Below are 18,523 nucleotides of genomic sequence, written 5' to 3' on the forward strand. Positions count from 1 at the left end.
GCGCGCAACTGTGCGCGCAACTGTGTGCCAGTCGCAGCCACGGCTGCGCCTTTCTCTCTGGTTCCCGCCGCCCACACAGGAGGTTTCTGCGCTCCTAGAACAATAGAGGGCTGTACCTCGCGGCTCTGCCGCTAGAGGAGGCACAAAGAGCTAAGCCGGCTACAGAACAATGTAACCAATGCGTCGACCCGTCCTCTCCCGCCGGCCGCCAGCCCTCCCCGTCGCCGAGCTACGCGCACAATCAGCGTCCGCTTAATGCAAAGGTGGAGCCTGTAGCCCGCGGCCAAGATGCGTTAACTAACCTGCATCTTAATTTTTCTGCACCTCTTCCCGCGAGCTCCCAGCCTCTCCCGGAGGCCCCAAACCTCGGCAAATCCTGGCAGACGCTGGGAGCCGGGCAAGGGCGGCCGGCGAGTGAGGCAGGACGCTCTCTATTCTTAGTTGCTCCTCTCCCGTCCTCCCAGAGAGGTGGATGTGGCAGTCCCAACCTTCGTCCTTGCACCCTCCCCTCACTGTGGGCAGAGACAAGGGAGCTGGCCCCAGCCCGCTCTTTCGATCATAAAGTCCCCGTGCCAATGTCAAGGCCGGAAACGGGCTCGGGAAGCGCTGTTGTATCCTGGTCACCCGTTCTCCGCGTGGGCAAGGCTGTGACTCTTGTCAGTGACCAAATAAGTTTGCCTCCCGCTCCCCCCCTCCCTCCCCCGCCCACCAACTGCCTCCATATAGGGAGACCAGGCAGCTTGGAAAACTGAAATGTATTGCCTAAGCAAGCTCGGAAATGTATTGTCTAAGCAAGAGTTCAAGTGCACAGGGTTTCCAATAAAGGCAATCCCCCTTCCCTGTGAGTCCTGGAAAGAGAGGGCTCCTAGCGGACACGGCGCACCCCCATCGCGACTCCCACAGCTGGGTAAGGTCGGAAGAAGAGGGCAGAGTTGGCACGTTGAGCAAAGTGCGAATAAAATGCGGGTAGGGGTCGGTCAGGAAGCCCGGGAGACAAGGAGGGAGAAAGGAAGAGAAATAAGAGAAAGGGAGAACAGAAAGAAGAGGAGAGGAGAAAGAGGAAACAGAAGAAGAAATAGAGAAGAAATAGGAAGTGTGGAGAGGAGAGGAGCCGAGAACCCAGAGATGTGGCTAAACGCCCTCACCCGGGGCCACAGGCACCCCGTTGCCCTCTCCCAGCACCCTGGATCCAGGAGACCCTCTGGGCTTACCTGCCAGGCGTAAGGCAGACATGCGCTGGAACTCGGGCTCCTGCAGCCACTTCCACATCCTGCGGAAGGTCTCCCTGCCAGATTTGAGTTTACTCCACGGTTTGGGGTTCCGGAGCAGGTCGGAGAGAGTCCCCTGAGACCGGCACAACACCCTCTGCGCGAAGATCGCCTGTGGGATGCTGTAGCGCTTCAGCTCGGCGGTGATGCGCTGGGCCACCTCTTTGGTGTTGATCTCCTCCAGCTGGCCTGATGTGGTCACCTGCGATCCCGAAGAGGACGAGGGTGGCCTCTCACGGCTAGGCGCCAGCACCGGCCCATGGGACTGAGCGTGGCCCGGGTGGTGTAGGCCGTTGAGGTGCGACATCATGGCCGCGGGCGGGGTGCCCAGACCGCGGGATAGGTGTTGCTCACCGCGGGTCAGCATGGCAGTGTGGTGCGCGTCGAAGTTGGGGCTGAGCATTTTGTCGTGGCCCGGGGGCCCGTAGCTGGGCAGGCTCTGCTGCGCGTTGTGGAGGCCGCCCAGCCCGTTGCCCAGCGGTGTGGCGGCCAGCGGGGACAGGCTCTGGCTCATGCCGGGCATCTCCTTGTAGGGGCTGTAGAGGTTGTTCATGGTCGGGAGCCCGCGCTCGTCGCGCATGAGGGTGAAGCTGCCGCTGACGTTGCCCGACAGGCGCTGGTGGTGGTGGTGGTGGTGGTGGTGGTGGTGGGGGTGCGGGTGCGGGTGGTGGAACTTGTCCGACACGGTGGAGATGGGCGGCAGCGGCTGGAGCGGCGTCAGCGTGGTGTAGGTGTTACTCATGCCCATGCCGGGCGGGGACGAGTCGCAGGACATGCTCATGGCATGATGGAGCGGGATGGAGAGCTCGGGCCGGTAGTCGCCGCCGTCCAGGATCGAGGCCATGCTAGTGACCATGGCCGAGCGCGACGCCGCCGCTGCAGCCGCTGCCGCCGTGCCCAGCTCCTGGTGCGCCGTTGGCGGCGGCGGCGGCGGCGGGCCCCGCAGCGAGCCAGCGGCGCCGCGGCCCGCGTGGTGAGGGCTGGTGCTGGCCAGCAGCTCCTGCTCATGGCCCGGGCCCCCGCCGCCGCCCCCGCCGCCCCCGCCGCCGCCCCCGCCGCTGCCGCCGCCGGCCGGCCCGTGCAAAGTGCCCAGACTTTCCATTGTCAGCTCCGGGTTCATGGCGCAGCCTTCTAGGTCTTTGGTGAGGCATCGATAGGCGGTGTAGGCAGCCTTCATTCAGTCCATCGGGGCCCGGGGGCGGCGGGGGCGGCGGGGGCGGCCGGCGGGCTGGCAAGGCGCGCGTGGCGGAGCTCTGCCGCGGGAGCAAGGGAGGGCGCGGGAGTGCGTGAGCGTGTGGAGGGGGAGCGTGCGTGCGGGTGTGCGCCCCGGGCTGCGGGCGGGCGGGCGCGTCCGGGGTGGGGGTGGGGTGGGGGCGGACGGGGCGTGTGTGCGGGAGACGGGAGGGGGCGGGGAAGGAGGGAGGGATCACCGAGTCCCACCGCTCGGGGCGGCGCGCTGCCTCGCCATGTCCGAGCCCGCTCCAGCGCCGACGTCCTCTGTTTGGGTGAGCGGGAGCTGTCCAGAAGGGCTCTGCCGCTCGCCGGGGCAGCCAACCTACCTTCCCGGACCCGGGGCGGGGCAGTGCCCGATGGGCGCCGCGAGCAGCCACTGCGTGGCCGCGACTGCCCCGGGGGGCGGGCCTTCTGGGCACAGCTGCCAATGGCTGAGGAGGGGGCGGGGCCGCGCGTTTCATGTTTGGCTGACGGCTCTGTGCCTTTTTTTTTTTTTTTTTTCCTCCTTTGCCACTGGAATCAAACGTCAAGGAGAGGGAGAGAGGGAGGGGAAGAGAGGGTAGTGGGGAGAGAGAGGCGAGAGAGCGAGTGAGGGAGAGAAATTACGTTAAAGATGCCGCTCTGTGTCTCTCCGGAGCTGCTGCGACCTGGGCTAAAAGGCTTTGCTTCAGTTCCCCTTGCTTCACCCCAAAGCTTTTATCGAGGCAAGCCAGGAGGGAAAGACTCCAGCTACGTGCTGGTGTAAAAACAATCCCACGTCTCCTAACAAGCCACTTCCTAAGCGTCCCTAGCTGGGAGCCAGTAGTTTAGCCTTTTAAAATGCGGGCGCTAATGTATTCTAATGTAGGGTAAATTCCCGAGACTGGGGAGTGCGGAATCTACGGGGCGAAGGAACTCCAGCGCCCTCGCTGCCTGCGAGCTGCGGCCGGCGGACGCAAGCCCACCCGCGGCGCGGGCCGCAGTAATGCCTGCAAAGTTAACACAATAACATCATTTAATTACCCGGCGAGCCCATAAATCTCTCAGTTATGAGCCTTCAGAAGGGCCCCTGCTAGATTGCAGAACAAAACTAGAACACCAGGAGCTACGGTTTCAAGGTGACCAAATGCTTGCTGCGCGAGCGAGTTGGAAAGGAGTGGTAGGAGGGGGCGGGGGCTGGAGGGGGGTAGTGTACAGCAGGGTTGTTGCCGATGCCTTAGTTAGCAAACTTCTCCTGGGGGTAGGGAGTATGTAAACGTCCGGGACGTTACTCGCGGATCTTTCCCCTAACACACACACACACACACACAGACACACACACGTCTCTCGAATCCCGGGAGAGGAACGCCCTGGGTTACGGCTGTGGATAGATGACATGGAGCCCATATCTGTATATCCAAACCTTGTTTCTGAAAAGACCAGAGCCCTGGTGAGTTCTAGAACGCTCGCAAGCCGCAGCTTTGAAAAGTGTACCTTCATCTACCCAGGATTGCCGTTGTTTAGTAACCCCTGGTCGGCGACTGGGAGTGGAGCGGGGGTGTAGAGAGAAGGTGGAGATTTCTGCGGCCCGGGTTGGGGTGGAGGGGGTAGTTGAAGGCAGAGAGCCACTCGGCATTGAAAACCTTACAAGAAACAGATTCTTCCGAAGCAGGTTGCGTTCTGTTTGCTTGCGAAGATTCAAGCTAGCTGAGGTTGCGCAGATGTTGCCTTTGTTTAAAGAGACAGTAATTAAGGACAGGGTGGACATAAGTTGGAGAAGCGTGACCTATTTTCTTTTGATCAGCTGTCAAAAGAAGAGCAGGGGGTCTCCTTAAGACAGCCCCCTCCAACAACTTCCAGCTGTTAGAGAAAACTTGATAAGAAAACAAGGACACAGTCTGGAATACTGTATATGCCTCCCTGGCGCTAGAGAAAGGTTTTATTCATTTGGAAAACAGTTCTTAGTCTTGGTGACCTTTTACGGCTGCCCTCCTCTCTCTTCTAGCTACAGAGCAAAAAAATCCACCCCATCCCACATCATGCTGTCACATGAACGTACAGTGACACTATTTCTAGATCAACTTTATTCAGTTCTGGCCAATACCGTGCCAATTATTCTTTCAAATAGCCTCTTCTTGTGATATCAAAGCCTGGGTAAGAAAGTGGATGATCCCCTGCTTTGCTAGACATACTTTTCTAGATGCTCACATCTTTTAATGTCACAGTACTAGACAGGTAAAATCACTCAGTTTTCTGTTTCTCTGACTTTCCTCTCTCCCTCACCTCTCCTACCATCTCTCTTCCCCCTCCCCACCTTATATATGGCAGCTGGACATTCGGGATAATTTGAAAGTTAATGTTTGAAATACACACCGAGTTGAACAAAAGTTCATAAGAATGCAATCCCGTTGGTCCAGGAGTGCTCAGACACTGAAATAAGGCAGGAGAGGAGCAAGACAGGGGAAAAATCTGTCTGATGTGCCCCAGTGCCGAAGGCAGCCTCCTCTGCCCTGGCTTCAGGCTCAAGCAGTGGCCAGTGACCCCAGGCTGGGACATCTGGTAGGCACTGCCTCCGTTCAGAAACCAAGGCATATAAATTGCCATTTAAATAAAATTTCAAAATTATAAACTCATTTACCAGGCTACCAGGATAAATCTGCTGCTGGGTATTCCACCTCGGTGTGCCTGGGAGCAGTCACGTGCTGGGGAGTTGAAAGGTGAGTTGCATATTCTCGCTGCCTCGCTCCTTCCTCCCTCCCTCCTCCCCTCCCCTCCCCTCGATCAATATTGGCGATCTCAGGGAAATCATGAAATCGTATTGGCTTCTTTGTGTATAATTTCATTGGGCTAGATTAAAGCAGACTTTTCACGTTGTTTTTCTGATAGTGGTTTGAGGTTTTATATTTCAACCCAAAACCCATTTAAAAGAAAAATTAATGTGCTTGTTTACTCAGCATCCTAATTTTTACTGAATTAAGTTTGCATGTTTTCTCCCTTTCTTTTTAAACCGGAAAAATAGTATCTACTTGAAGATAATTTTAAGAATATCAGTACTAATACAATTTTCAAATATGTTTTGAAATATCTTTGATTTTTTTCTCTATAGTTCTTCGAGAAAATAAAAAGGAAGAGTTGCTTTCTAACCACCCCTTGTTAAGCACACATGCTCTAACCTTCGGAAGTTCTACGACTCAAAATTTTTTCTTTTAATTTGAAGTTACACTCCTGTTCCCCCTGACCGTATAGAAATGTGGCAGAAGTGCTACTTCACGACTGTTAGAATCTGGAGAAACAGTTGCACCAGCCATTATATCAGGAGCAGGATATCCATTACTTAGAATACCCCATTCGCAGGGCCGATTTTCTTCAAGACCAAACACTTAAATGATTCAAAAGAAGCCTGTAAATAAAATGCAGCTTTGACAACAAATATAAGCTATTGTACCGTAAAAGCAAAAAAAAATTGAATTTGAGCAAGTGCAGAAAAAGACTGGAAAATTTTACTGGACTTTTCATATGTTTTTTCACATTAAAAAATATTAAGGGTCTGAGAGGGAGAGAGACGTGAACATTCAATTAATACAGAGACCCTATAAATTATTCACGAAAAAAAAATAAACACACCACAAGTAAACCCAATCTGGATAAGGGGTCCAACAGCTCTGTTTTTACTAAACAACTGTAACCACAGCCCAAACCCTGGGTAGAACGGGGGCTGCTTATTTCCACCCAAATGTTCAAAATCCTGAAGAAGGTTTTGTGTTGGGCGGAACGCATTTGCTCTACAACTAGGTTTATCAGAGCAATACAAAAAGACATAATGGTGGGCTGACTTGGACTATTTTATTTTTGTCCTTCCCCAAACCATCTGGCGTGTGAGTGTAGGGGTATTGATCAGGATCTGTGAGCTGCAGACCCCATGCCAATCCATAGCGTTTCTGGCAATCAGCGTCGCCCATGAATTGCAGCTGTCTGTGCAGCTCCCGAACAGAAACCTTCGAAAAAGTCCCTCACTTATCAAACACATCATCCGTTCAGGGGTAAGTCAATATCATTTCTTTGTCATTCCATGAGCAGGGATTATGCAGGAGAAAGTTTTTGTTGTCTGTTGTATCTGCTGCTGTGCCTTTTTTTTTTTTTTTTTTAAAGGAAGGAGAGCAATTTACTAGCCATTGAATGGTAATGGTTTTCCAGAAAGGCCTCAAGCGTTTGTAGGAATCTAACGACAAATACTGTTTTAATATTGTGGGGGAATTTTAAGAGGAGGGGGACATTCTTATGTTACTGTACACAAACAATAATAGTGATAATAGAGGGTTCCTTTTAATGACGGAGGATTTTCTCCCCTTTTCTCGCAGCCCCTGGTGATGAAGACGCCGCAATTCTGTGATTACACTTGCAGATGGACGGTGGGTGCTAGTGGCGGAAAAGGCGTCTTCGGAATTGTGGCTCTGTTTGATATCTCCATTAGCTGCAGTTTTCTTCTGCCTGAAAGCTCGGGCTGGTTGAGCACAGGGAGAAGAAAACCAAAACCGAAGCCTAGTCCCACTAACTCCCTTCGGCCTCTGAGCTCAGAAATTCACTGATACTTCTCAGTTTCCAGGTGAATCTAGGAAAGTCTGAAAAAAAGTTTTCTAGGTGTTGAGGCCGAACCGGTCTTTTTTTGTCTGCTTCTGGCTCTGCGTGGATATTGTTAAAATCGAAAAGGCCAAGTTAGTTAGAAGAGCTGGCGGGGGACTGCCCTGGACTTTTGGGTGGACGGACAGACACTTTGCGCCAGGGTCGGGGGAGAGTTGGCGTTTGTTAGTGTTCTTCCCACCCTCAGCTAGCCTCTTAGGAAAAGAAAAACGAAGCTCCCAGAGCCCTCCCTGCCGGGGGAGCGTTCTCTCGGAGCCCTAAGCCCCAGTGCCTGGATTCGAAGGTGGGGAGTAGGGTCGCAGGGCGAACCCAGCGGGGTGTCGGGGCCTGGGCTTAACCCACCTAGCCTCAGTAGTCCAGGCGCGGGGAGTGGGCGAGCTTGGGGGAGGGGAGGGGTGGAGGAGACCCCACCCCAAGGAGCTTTGGCACCTGCTCGGGGCGGCGACTCCGGACAGGCAGCGGCAGCCGAAATCCCCACCTCCGCAGAGCAAAGCTTCTTGCGCGTCCGCCTGTCTAGTTTTAAAGAAGGCTTGGGACTAGGTCGGCCGACCTTGATCGCCACCCTCCACTCCCTCAGAGAGGGGACTGCTGGAGTTTTGTGTCCTCGAGGACACACACACACACACGTTTCTGTCCTCCTTCCTCCCTGCCCTCTCTGGGTTCCCCGTCCCCTCGCGGGAGGAGTTTGCGCGGGGTGGGTGCCCGGGCCTCTGATCTGGACCCGAGATGACTGTCGCCAGGGCTGGGTGCCTGGACTGCAGTCCCTGCCAGGGCACTTTCCTTCCTTCGAATTCGGGGCTCACAACAGACTCTCCTCTGGGGGCCCCCCTTCCGGTTCTGTTTTAGAGGCTGCTACCGCTCTGGAAGCTGGTGGGAGAAATAATTTGACTCTTGGGGGAAATCAAAAAAGTGAAGGGGAATTTGAGGATTCAAAGCTGCGAAGATCAAAAGGCTGATTTACTTATTTATATATTTAGTGGGAGGAGGGGGGGGGCGGGGAGCCGGAAACCTGACTCACAACTACGTAGGCTTTTTTCCCCCTAAAAGAACGTTGAGCTTTAAAAAAGCAACTTGTTAATCTGAAAACCATGACGAATTTTCTCCTCACCGGCCTTCAGTTCCTGTCCCATGATTTCTCTCTCCCCCACAGCCCCGAAGTCTCGGTTTTAAACCGTGTGGAGCTGCGGTCGCATTTTCTTTTTACAGTGGGTTTCCAAAAGTACCATCCAAGTATACTTAAAGTTTTCCTTTCCTCCAGTTGTCACCCCACAAAAGAATAACTGGCTTGAGGTCCTTTTGTTCAGGTCAACTTGTGCGTGAAATCTTTTTGTTGTCCTTTCAAAGGGAAGGCAAAAGTTGCAGTTGATTTTAAAAAGGACGAATTTAACTCTTTGAAAGTGGAGCTGTTTTCAAGTTGCTCTGAGACACTAAGCACGGGCGTCGCTTTTATTTATTACCGTCTTAAAACGATCATCTATTTGCTCTGGACATAATTTTTGATTGAGGATTCAATATTGTTTAGACATTAATACAGATACCTAGCACTTCCCCTCTCTATGAAAATGCGAGGGTTTAAAATTTTTTTCGTATAATTTCAATCGTCTAACTACAGTTGATTTTTTTTTAAAGTACAGAGTATTAAAAAAAACAGTTGGAAAAAAAAAGAGTTGGTCAGATTTTAAACTTGAAAAATATTATTTCCGACTTCAAAGATAATACTTCTGTTGGAAAACTGAAAACCAACCCAGGGGTATAAAACATTTATGCGAATCAGACCATTTCTTTTTTTTAAAAAAAATCGCATGATATATACTTTTTAGATTCCTGGGATATCAGCTTCCAAGGATATTAAATAACCAAGGAGTCCGAGCTGATTTTTCAAGGTGATACAATCAAAAGTATAATAGAAAACACACTCGGATTATTTTAGGAGCATTTAATCTTTGGAAAATCGCTTCGATGCCACTTTTGAGAAATTCTGAATTGTTTCGCTTCCACATGTGTAAAAAAAAAAAGCAACTCTGGCCAACCGTAGGGTTCAGGGTCGGCCGTGGTCGTTCGAGGAGCGGGCCACGGTCCTCGCGGGCCACTCCATCCAGCGCCGGGCCGGGCCTGGCCGGGCACAGGTGGTTTGGCTGCTTCTAAAGATGTCGGGCTCCGAGGGCGTCCTGCCGCCGGGGTTGGGAGAGCGATGCCCGCGGCGCTCCTGACTCCGGGGAGACCTGTTGGCCTCGAGGAAGCAGTGTTTGCGCCGACCGGCCGGCTCGGCGCGGAGACCGGCGTCGAGGCCGCGGGCGCGGGGTGGCCGCGCGGGAGGCTGCGAGCGGCTCCCCTGTCGGACCGTGCCCTCCAGCTGCCCGGGTCCTGCCCTCCCGGTCCCGCGGAGCTCGGAGGCCCCGGGGCCCGCGCCCAGCCGCTTCTCGGGGAGGGGGCTGCGCGGCCCCGCGGCTCGGGAGGCGGAGGGAGCCGGCCAGGATTGATGTCTAAATCAATGCCGTTTCTAGGCGCTTCTCTCTACTTCTCTCCATCTTTCTCAAAGGCAGATCGCCTCCCGAGGGTGGATTTCTTCTCCCTTCGCGAAGTCGGGGAGAGGAGAGCGTCCGCACTTAACTGAAACCTCAGCGCCACGCGAGGTCCCTGAGAGGTGGGGGGGATCCGGCATAAGCACCCACATGGAGGGAAACTGCGGGCCTGGGAGCCGCTCGTCCCTCCTCATCCTCCTTTCTTCCTCAGGCTGCCCCCCCTCCCCCATTGTTCCCTACACCTGAGCTCCTGCTTCCCTCGCCCACCCTGAATGGCGCCCCGGCTCCGGCCGCTCTCCCAGCGGCGGCACGTGGCGAGGCCTGCCCCCGACCGCCCTTCTATCTCCCAACTGGACCCCCAATTTGACGGGATCCGGAAGGGGAGACTCCTAGTCTCCGACGCCAAACCCGGCCCTGCTCAGGCCGGCCTGGCTGCTTCTGATTTAATTATTCACTGATGAATTAGACAGCTGCAATTGTGAAAAATCAGCGGCCACTATTGATTCCCGGAACGAGTAGGGGGTGGGGAGGCCGCGGGGCGCAGGGGGAGGGCGGGGAGTCGGCTCCGGCCCTCGGGTGCCCTCGACCGGGCGGCCTCACCGGGCCCCCCGGCCCCCCGCCGAGCACGCGGCTTCGCAGGGCCTCCAAGCCTCAGGCTCCCCTCCTCGCGCGAGGCCCGCCGGGGCCCGCCTGTGTGCGCGTGGGGCCGACAGGCCTGGTCCACCCGCCTCGGGCCTGCGCTGGCCTCCGGCGGAGGAGAAGGAGGAGAACTGAAGACAAAGGGCAGGACCGGGGGAGGGACGCTCCCTCAGGGCTCCCGGGGGGCGGCGGGGGCCTCAGGCTCGCCGCGGCTCCCGGGCCGGCCCCCGCGTCCTGGAGGCGGAAGGGCGCACCCGCGGCGCTTCCGGTCCCCGCACGCCCGGCTGTGGGGCCTCGTGCGGTCGCCGCCGCCGCCCGGCTCCAGGATGCCCCGGAACGCCGGTTCCCCGCAGAGGCCGCCCTCGTCGTGGGCAGGGCGGGCCACGTTCGGCGGAGAGTGGAGACTTTGCGCCGCCGCCGCCAGAGCAACAAGTCCAGGCGGGCTCGAGGCGGCGGCACCCCGAGGGCAGGCAGTGGATGCCATTTCCCTCTCCTTTGTACCAAACTGAGTCAGAAACGTGTGCCTTGAGGAGGAGTGTCTGTGTGTCCTCAGAACAAGGAGTTGACACAACTGTGTGGAGAATACATGCTAAAGAAGCCGTTCCGGTTCTCACTGACCCAAAAAGGTAGAAAGATTTGGTGTATATACATAGCGTGTGAGAATCCCCCCCTCTCCCCGCCTCGCCCTTGTATCTGTACCGGAAAAGCACTGGCAACCGGAGAGTAGTCCTTTGACGTATACATTTCATGCCCGCTTCTTTGGGCATCTTAAAACCATGTGGTTTTCCATTACAATTTGAAATTATTTTCTTATACGACATTTTATAGGAATCAAATTATACAAGAAATATGTAGGCTATGTAGAGCAGAAGTATTACAGGTATAAAGCTCCTCATTCCCGATGTTTCACTTTTCTATTTCCTTCTAAAACTGCTCTTAAGTATTTTACTGTCTTCCTTTTGTTGGAGGAATGTGTGCTTCAGACTTTATCCTGGAAAGAGTTGAGCACTGGCTCCCTGGAGATCAGATATAGAGTCAAAAAGGGCCCTCCCACTGCATTGCCTGCTTCATAAGCCGTGGGCTGAGTATAGGTCACTGAACACAAAATGGCCTTTCCTCTCTTGCTTACTGAGATGGTTTAATGGATTTTGTAATGGTTTTCCAACTATCAGACTGGGGAAACCTGGTTTGGGGGCATTGTTTTCACATCAACCAAATGCAGTGCATTATGTCAAATTCTTTACCTTATCAATATAAATCGGTGACAAGATAATGGAATTGCCTGGGATAATTTTGAAACATCACGTTTTGAAACACCAGGTTTCAAACATGCTTTGTAATTTTAAATGTGGAAAATCCTTAAAATTTTCCATTAAGTTGATCCTGGGCTTGGTGAAAGTTCTGGGAATCCTTTCAATAATATTCTATATACATCTGCTACAAAACTATGATGTTTGATCTGGTTGCAGTTTTTAGTAGGTCTCTCCCTTCCCACTTTTTTTTTTTTAAGTAGGAGACTTTGTCCGGGAGGGAGTGAATTAGGGTGAATTTCAACCTCCAGTAAAATAGAGGTGGGGTGAGTGGAAATATTTTTAGGAATTCACAAACCAACTAAGGTTACCTAGATTCATATGATTAAGGCAAGGATTTTGTGTTTTGGGAGGACAGAGTTTTTGCCTTTGCAGATGCTGTTCCCAGTGACGAACTATGTTCATCCCCAGTGAACTCGGCTAATATCAACTCATATCTGAAGCTTCAGTTGCCATTTTTATACTTCTTTTTTGAAGCTATTTGCATATCTGATTTTCTTTGGAATTTTTTTTACTTTCTTTTTTTCTCATACTTTAGTTTTTCTCCTCTTATTCTACACTTCTCTTTTTAGAGTTATTACTTAATTAAATTACTCATTACTTGAGTGATACCACTCATAGTGGTAACTAATGCTATGAGATATCGTGGCATACTTGGGGAAATGATGACTAACCCTAGTTTTAGTTAAATTTTTTTTTTTTACTTGACTCTTTCATCAAGAAGAACTTGCCATTGTTAAATATTGTAATTTAAACATTGGGACATAAATGGGGGTGACTTTGTAATGATTAGCTTCATATTCCAAAAGCTTTCAGGCTTCTCCTTTTCAAAAATGAATTTTCTTTTAGTTCTAATTCCAAGTGACGTAATTCAGTGAGTGGGTTCTGGGTTTTTTGGTTCCTATCTGTAACTAATTTACAGACCAAGAAAGACAGAAGGAACAGAAAACAGAATGAGAGAACAGAAACTGTCATGGTTTAAAATGATTCATAAGACCACAATTGCTTCAGAGTTACGTCATTTTTTGGAAAGTGTTACGAATTTTTGATTAAGGGATTTCTTCTGAAGGGAATTTTAAGTTTTATGTGGAAAAATTGCTTGTTTAAGTCCTGTTTCTTCAAAGGGGAACCATAGCAATATTTACTATATCATCAAAGTGTCCTGGCTGGAGAGATGTGGGAAGTTTCAAGGGTCATGTTTAACATCAGGTTTGTTACACAATATAAGCAAACAGTAGCAACCCTGGATATTTTGTATTCTTGATATTATGAAAAAAAAAATGGGGTGTCAATCAAATGAACATATATTAAACCAGGGTCACTTACCTTGTAAATGAACCTCTGTATGTACCCATTTTAAAAGTGAATAATCCCTTGGAAAACCAATTAATCATATATATATATATATGCTTAAAATATAGATTTCTGTAAGTTGGGGTTGCTTACAGTAGTGAGTAGTTAGGGTGGGGTGGGTGGGGTGAAGCAGGCAGTGGAAGAAGTTACATCTATAGTAGTTTATCCATAACGGGGTAAAATTTTTCCCCTTGGTTTATTCTCCCCTTTATGACACTTCAAATCCTACCAACCTTTAATACTGTGTTTGTAAACTTTCTGGGTGATATCCACACTAGGAAATGGATTTTACATTGCAACCCTAGTACATATATATGCACATTTCAGGAAGGAGAGACATCTTTTAAAGTGCCCTTTTGTAGCCAAACTTGTATTTGAAATTAATTACTAAATTTTAGAACCTTGTCTGATTCTTCTGAGAGGTGTCATTTTCTTCTCTGTATACCGTGTTTTTCTTGCTGCTCATTCAGTACATATCATCTAAAGCTTGGTATTGTTATTTGTGTATGAGGTTCATTGGCTGTTTTAGATAGTGAACACTTGAGGATGCCTTCCTGGAGGTAAATCTCTAGTGGTATGCCACAGGGCTCTTGACCCTATCTTGTTCAATATTTTTTTTGAAGTCTTTACTGAAGGTTAGAAGGTCTACTCATCAAATTTGTAGGTGACGCAGAGCTAGCACTCATAGCTAATATATTGAAAGACAAAATCAAGATTCAAAATGAATGTTGGAATGAAAACCAACATGATTTAATCGAACAAAGACCAGTATGAAAGCCCTTTATTGAGGCTGAAAATATAAATCAAAGGAGGTTCCTGGATTGTCACAACAATGCATGTGCAAAAATGGAGGTATTAGTTTACTCTAAATGCAAAATGATACAAAAGTATTATGCTGCATAAAAAGCTAATGTAATTTTAGGCTAAACTAATAGAAATACGGCATATAGCTTACAAAGAAGGTAACAGGTTCCCTGTATTCTGGGCTGGAGGCTTATCTAGCTCTAGCTACCTCATTTTAATATAGCTATTGATAAGTTAAAGATTACCGTGGGCTCTCAGGGTGTGAGGGAAGAGGAAACCATGCTTTACGTGGAAGAGTTAGAGCACATGTTTAGGCTGGAGAAGAGGCAAATGGTGTGGTACATGATTGCCACTTCAAATATTTGCCTAGCTGTCATGTGGCAGAGGGGGTAGAGTATTTTTTCCTGATCCTCGGGGCAGAGTTAGGACCAAAGGGTAAAAGTGACAGGGGAGTTGACTTTGATTCTAATAATTAAGGTTGTCCAAGAGTACAGCAAGTTACCACATGAAAAGTGAATTCTTCATGCACAGGAGTATTCTGCACAGGCTGAGTGAACATCTGGCTAGGATGCTGTTAATAGGGATCCGCTGAATTAGGCAGCAGGTTGAAATAAGTGATCTTTCTGGCTGGATTCCAGAATTTTCTGAATTAATTATTTAAAAATATTGTGCAACTGATTTTATATAGATGATTTTAAAGATAGATTAATATTAATACGCTTGTAGGAACTTTAAATGTACATGGTAGAGCATTTTCTGTCTCAAAGTGCTGTAAAACCAATCCCTTATTTATGAAAAATACAACTTCATTATTTCTTGTCTGCGTTTTTAAAATCCAAAAAAAGCTCTGAAAATCAAAAGTTTTTCTAATCTCATGTTGAAATAGCCTTAACTGAACTGATGTGAGACTATTTCAGTCTTTATCCCACTTAGAATGAACATTTGTACATACCTCTGCAGAAATATTATTGTGTTTAATTACAAGGTGCTTTCCCAGACCCTGTTGGGGGTATGTAGTATGTGCTTTTTTGCTGCTAACACGTTTCAAATATCTGAAAAATTCTCAATTCTAAACCATCTATCTCCAGAGGATTTGGTTAAAGGATTGTTATTATTATCCATACTTAAATAATAATTAGATAGTTCTTGTTTTTTCAGAGTAACTTGAATCCATTGGCCAGAAGTCTAGACAATAAGCTACATTACTAACCTATGCTAGAATGATTCTCAAGAACTATTACTGAGTCCCTAAACCTTGTCACAGAAGGAATTTGCTTTATAAGCCAAATTTATACTAGATAATGAAACGATAAGTTGCTCTGCTGTTTCCATATTTATTTTATGAAGAGGTTAGTGGCAAAAATGATCAATGTCAAAGGTCTTCTCCCAAGCATATCTGATATTCCTTAAGGCTGGCTCTGGGTGACAATATCACACTTTTCTGGCCTAGGTGGAAGATTTAGTAGGATCACTTAATTAATAGCTTTCATTTTACCAATCATTTCTGTAACTATTACTCATTCTGTAGACATATATGGAACACCTACTCCAGGCTGGCCCTCAACTAGGCAACAGACAAGATGAATGAGATGAAAATAGTATCCTTAATATGCCCACATACTAATTTGATCCTCAAAACAACCTGTAAGGTAAGCAAGGCAGACATTATTGTTCCCATTAAAGATGAAAAAATGGAGTCTCAAGGAAATTAAGTGACTTTCTTAGGGTCACACATCCAGTAAGTGGTAGAACAGGACTTGAATCCAAGGCTTTAGTTCAGAATCTACTTAATTTTCCATCATATTAACATATATTAAGGACCTGTTGTTCACCATACAAAATGTATCTTCTCCTCACCCAAAACTTATCATCAACTTTAGTTTTACTTGGCTGCTCAGAATTTGTAGCCACTTTTTATGTTTGGAGAAAGCATTGTGAAATGAGTTTTTATGGGAGATTGGCTTCCAACTTCTTACTATGAAAGCCCAAATGCCCAAACTCTCCCTTTTCCATCCCCTGGCAGTTGGGACTCAGGAACATCAACCAAGCTCAGTCAATAAGATATGCCTCCCTCAAGGTTGAACACCAAAGAACAAAGGAGTGGGAACAGCCTAGAATTCATGCTGGTGAAGCTGGTGTATTCTGTGTCCAGCAGTGTCAGCTGGTTCTTTGGCTATGATTCCTTATGCCTAAACTTCATTGGTTTCAGACCATTTGCTGTACTTGGTTCTCATCCCTTTTGGGCTATTCTGTGAGCCATCTGATTTCCTTTCACTAAATTTGTTTGCAAAAGTCAGCCTGAGTCAGTTTCTGTTGTTTTCAAGCAGGAACTTTAGAGAACCATTTTATAGACTAGGTAGTGAGAATTGGTCAGATTGTGGACATATTTTGAAGAGAGACCTGACAGCATGTGTTGAGGCATTGGATATGGAATGTGAGAGAAAGAAAGAAGTCAAGGATGTCTTCAAAATTTTTGTTCTGAATAATGAAAGAATAAAGTTACCATCAGTTCCAGTTCTCTGTTACCGCAAATCGCCCCCAAAATAGTGGACTAAAACAGCAACCATTTTTAATATCTCTCCGTTGACTTGGGCCTCTCACAGCATAATGGCTGAGTTTTGAGAGGGAGCAGTCCCTGAGGATGGACATTCCAAGAGAACCTGGAAGAAGCTGCATGGTCTTTTATGACCTAGTCTCATAACTCACATTGTGTCACTTCCCCCCGTATTCTATGGCTAGAGTTATTCACAGGCTCATCCAGATTCAAAGAGGAGGGGACTCTGGAACAACAAAGAATTTGGACCCATGTTTTGTAACATTTATTAGGGAACTCTAAGAAAGGTGGGGAAGACTGGGAGAGGAACAAGTTGAGGGGGGATATCATGTGTTTGGACTTGTTAAGTGTAGATGTCTGTTAGGCAATCAAGAAGAGATAGTGGGTAGGCAATTGGGTTATGAGTCAGGTGTTCAGGTGAGAAGTTGAGGCTAAAGATATAAATTTTAAAAAATATTCTTGTATTTTTTTCTATAGTTTTGTTTATTTATTTTATTGGACACACTGTTCGGCATGTGGGATCTTAGTTCCCTGACCAGGGATCGAACCCATGCCCCCTGCAGTGGAAGCATGGAGTCTTAACCACTGGACCACCAGGGAAGTCCCTAAAGATATAAATTTAAGAGTTGTATGTGTGTACCTGGTGTGTAAAGCCATGGGACTGGTTGAGATAGATCATCTAGAGATGTAGCCTTATAATATATTTTGAAGTCAGGGAGTGTGATACCTCCAGCTTTTTCATTCTTGCTCAGAATTGCTTTGGCCATTTGGGGTCTTTTGTGGTTCTAAATGAACTTTAGGATTGTTTTTTCTATTTTGGTAAAAAATGCCATTGAGGTTTTGATAGAAACTGTGCTGAATCCTCAGATCACTTTGGAAAATGTGGACATTTTGACAATGTTAATTCTTCCAATGCATGAACATGAGATGTCCTTCCATTTATTTGTGTCCTTTAAATTTTCTTTTGTCATTGTTTTGAAGTTTTCAGTCTACAAGTCTTTCACTTCTTTTGTTAAGCTTATTCCTAAGTTTTTTCTTATTTTTGATGCTATTGTAAGTGGAATTATTTTAATTTCCTTTTCTGGTAGGTTGTTGTTAGTGTATAGAAACACAATTGACTTTTGTATGTTGATTTTGCATCTTGTGGCTTTACTGAATTTGGTTATTAGTTCCACAGTTTTTGTAGAGTCTTTAGAGTTTTCTACATATGAAGATCATGTCATCTTCAAACAGAGGTAGTTCTGCTTCTTCCTTTCTGATTTGAATGGCTTTTATTTCTTTTTCTTGCCTAATTTTTCTGACTAGGACTCCCAGTGCTATGTTGAATAGGAGAGGTAAGAGTGGGCATCCTTGCCTTGTTCTGGATCTTAGAGGGAAAGCTTTTGGCTTTTCATTGTTGAGCATGATGTTTGCTGTGGGCTTTTCATAAATGGCTTTTATTGTATTGAAGTAAGTTCCTGCTATACCTAATTTGTTGAGAGTTTTTAATCATGAAAAGATATTGAATATTGTGAAATGCTTTTTATGCATCCATTGTGATGATCATGTGATTTTAATCCTTCATCCTGTTAATGTGGTGTATCATGTTAATTGATTTATGTGCGTTGAACCATCCTTGTATCACAGGGATAAATTCTACTTAGTCATAGTATATGATTTTTAAAATATGCTGTTGTATTTGGTTTGCTGGTATTTTTTTTTTAGGATTTTTGCATCTATGTTCAGCAGGATATTGACCTGTAGTTTTTTTTCTTGTGATATCTTTGTCTGCTTTGGTTTCAGACTGACCTCATAGAATTAGTTTGAAAGTGTTTCTTCTTCTAATTTTTGGAAGAGTTTAAGAAGGATTGGTATTCTTTTTAAATGTTTGGTAAAATTCACCCATGAAGCCATCTGGTCCTGGGCTTTTCTATGTTGGAAGTTTTAAAATTACCCCTTCAGTCTTTTTATTTGGTATGTGCAGAGTTTCTGTTTCTTCTTGATTCAGTCTTGGTAGGTTGTATGTGTCTAAAAAATTCCTCTACCTTCTCCAATTTGTTGGCATATGCTTGTTCATAATAGTCTCATATGATCCTCTTTATTTCTGTGAGATTAGTTGTAATGTCTCCTCTTTCATTTCTGATTTTATTTATTGAGTCTTCTCTCTTTTATTCCCTTGTCTAGCTAAGGGTTTGTTGATTTTGTTTTACTTTTCAAAAAGCAGCTTCTAGTTTCATGAATTTAGAAAATGTTTTGCTATTCTCC

The 18,523-nt window shown here is 47.5% G+C and overlaps 1 protein-coding gene across 1 annotated transcript in view; it reads right to left on the reverse strand.

The window, feature by feature from the left end:
• The window catches only part of ONECUT2 (one cut homeobox 2), a 60,678-nt gene extending 58,162 nt beyond the window's left edge, over positions 1-2,516 (reverse strand). The window contains exon 1 of the mRNA XM_082417965.1: positions 1,212-2,516. Coding sequence (XP_082274091.1) covers positions 1,212-2,445 — 1,234 coding nt within the window. The 5' untranslated portion in view covers positions 2,446-2,516. The remainder of the gene's footprint in view (positions 1-1,211) is intronic.
• Between the last annotated feature and the right edge of the window lie 16,007 nt (positions 2,517-18,523).

The sequence above is a fragment of the Balaenoptera physalus genome (assembly GCF_965194825.1).
Source record: "Balaenoptera physalus genome assembly, chromosome: 12".
Lineage (NCBI taxonomy): Eukaryota > Metazoa > Chordata > Mammalia > Artiodactyla > Balaenopteridae > Balaenoptera > Balaenoptera physalus.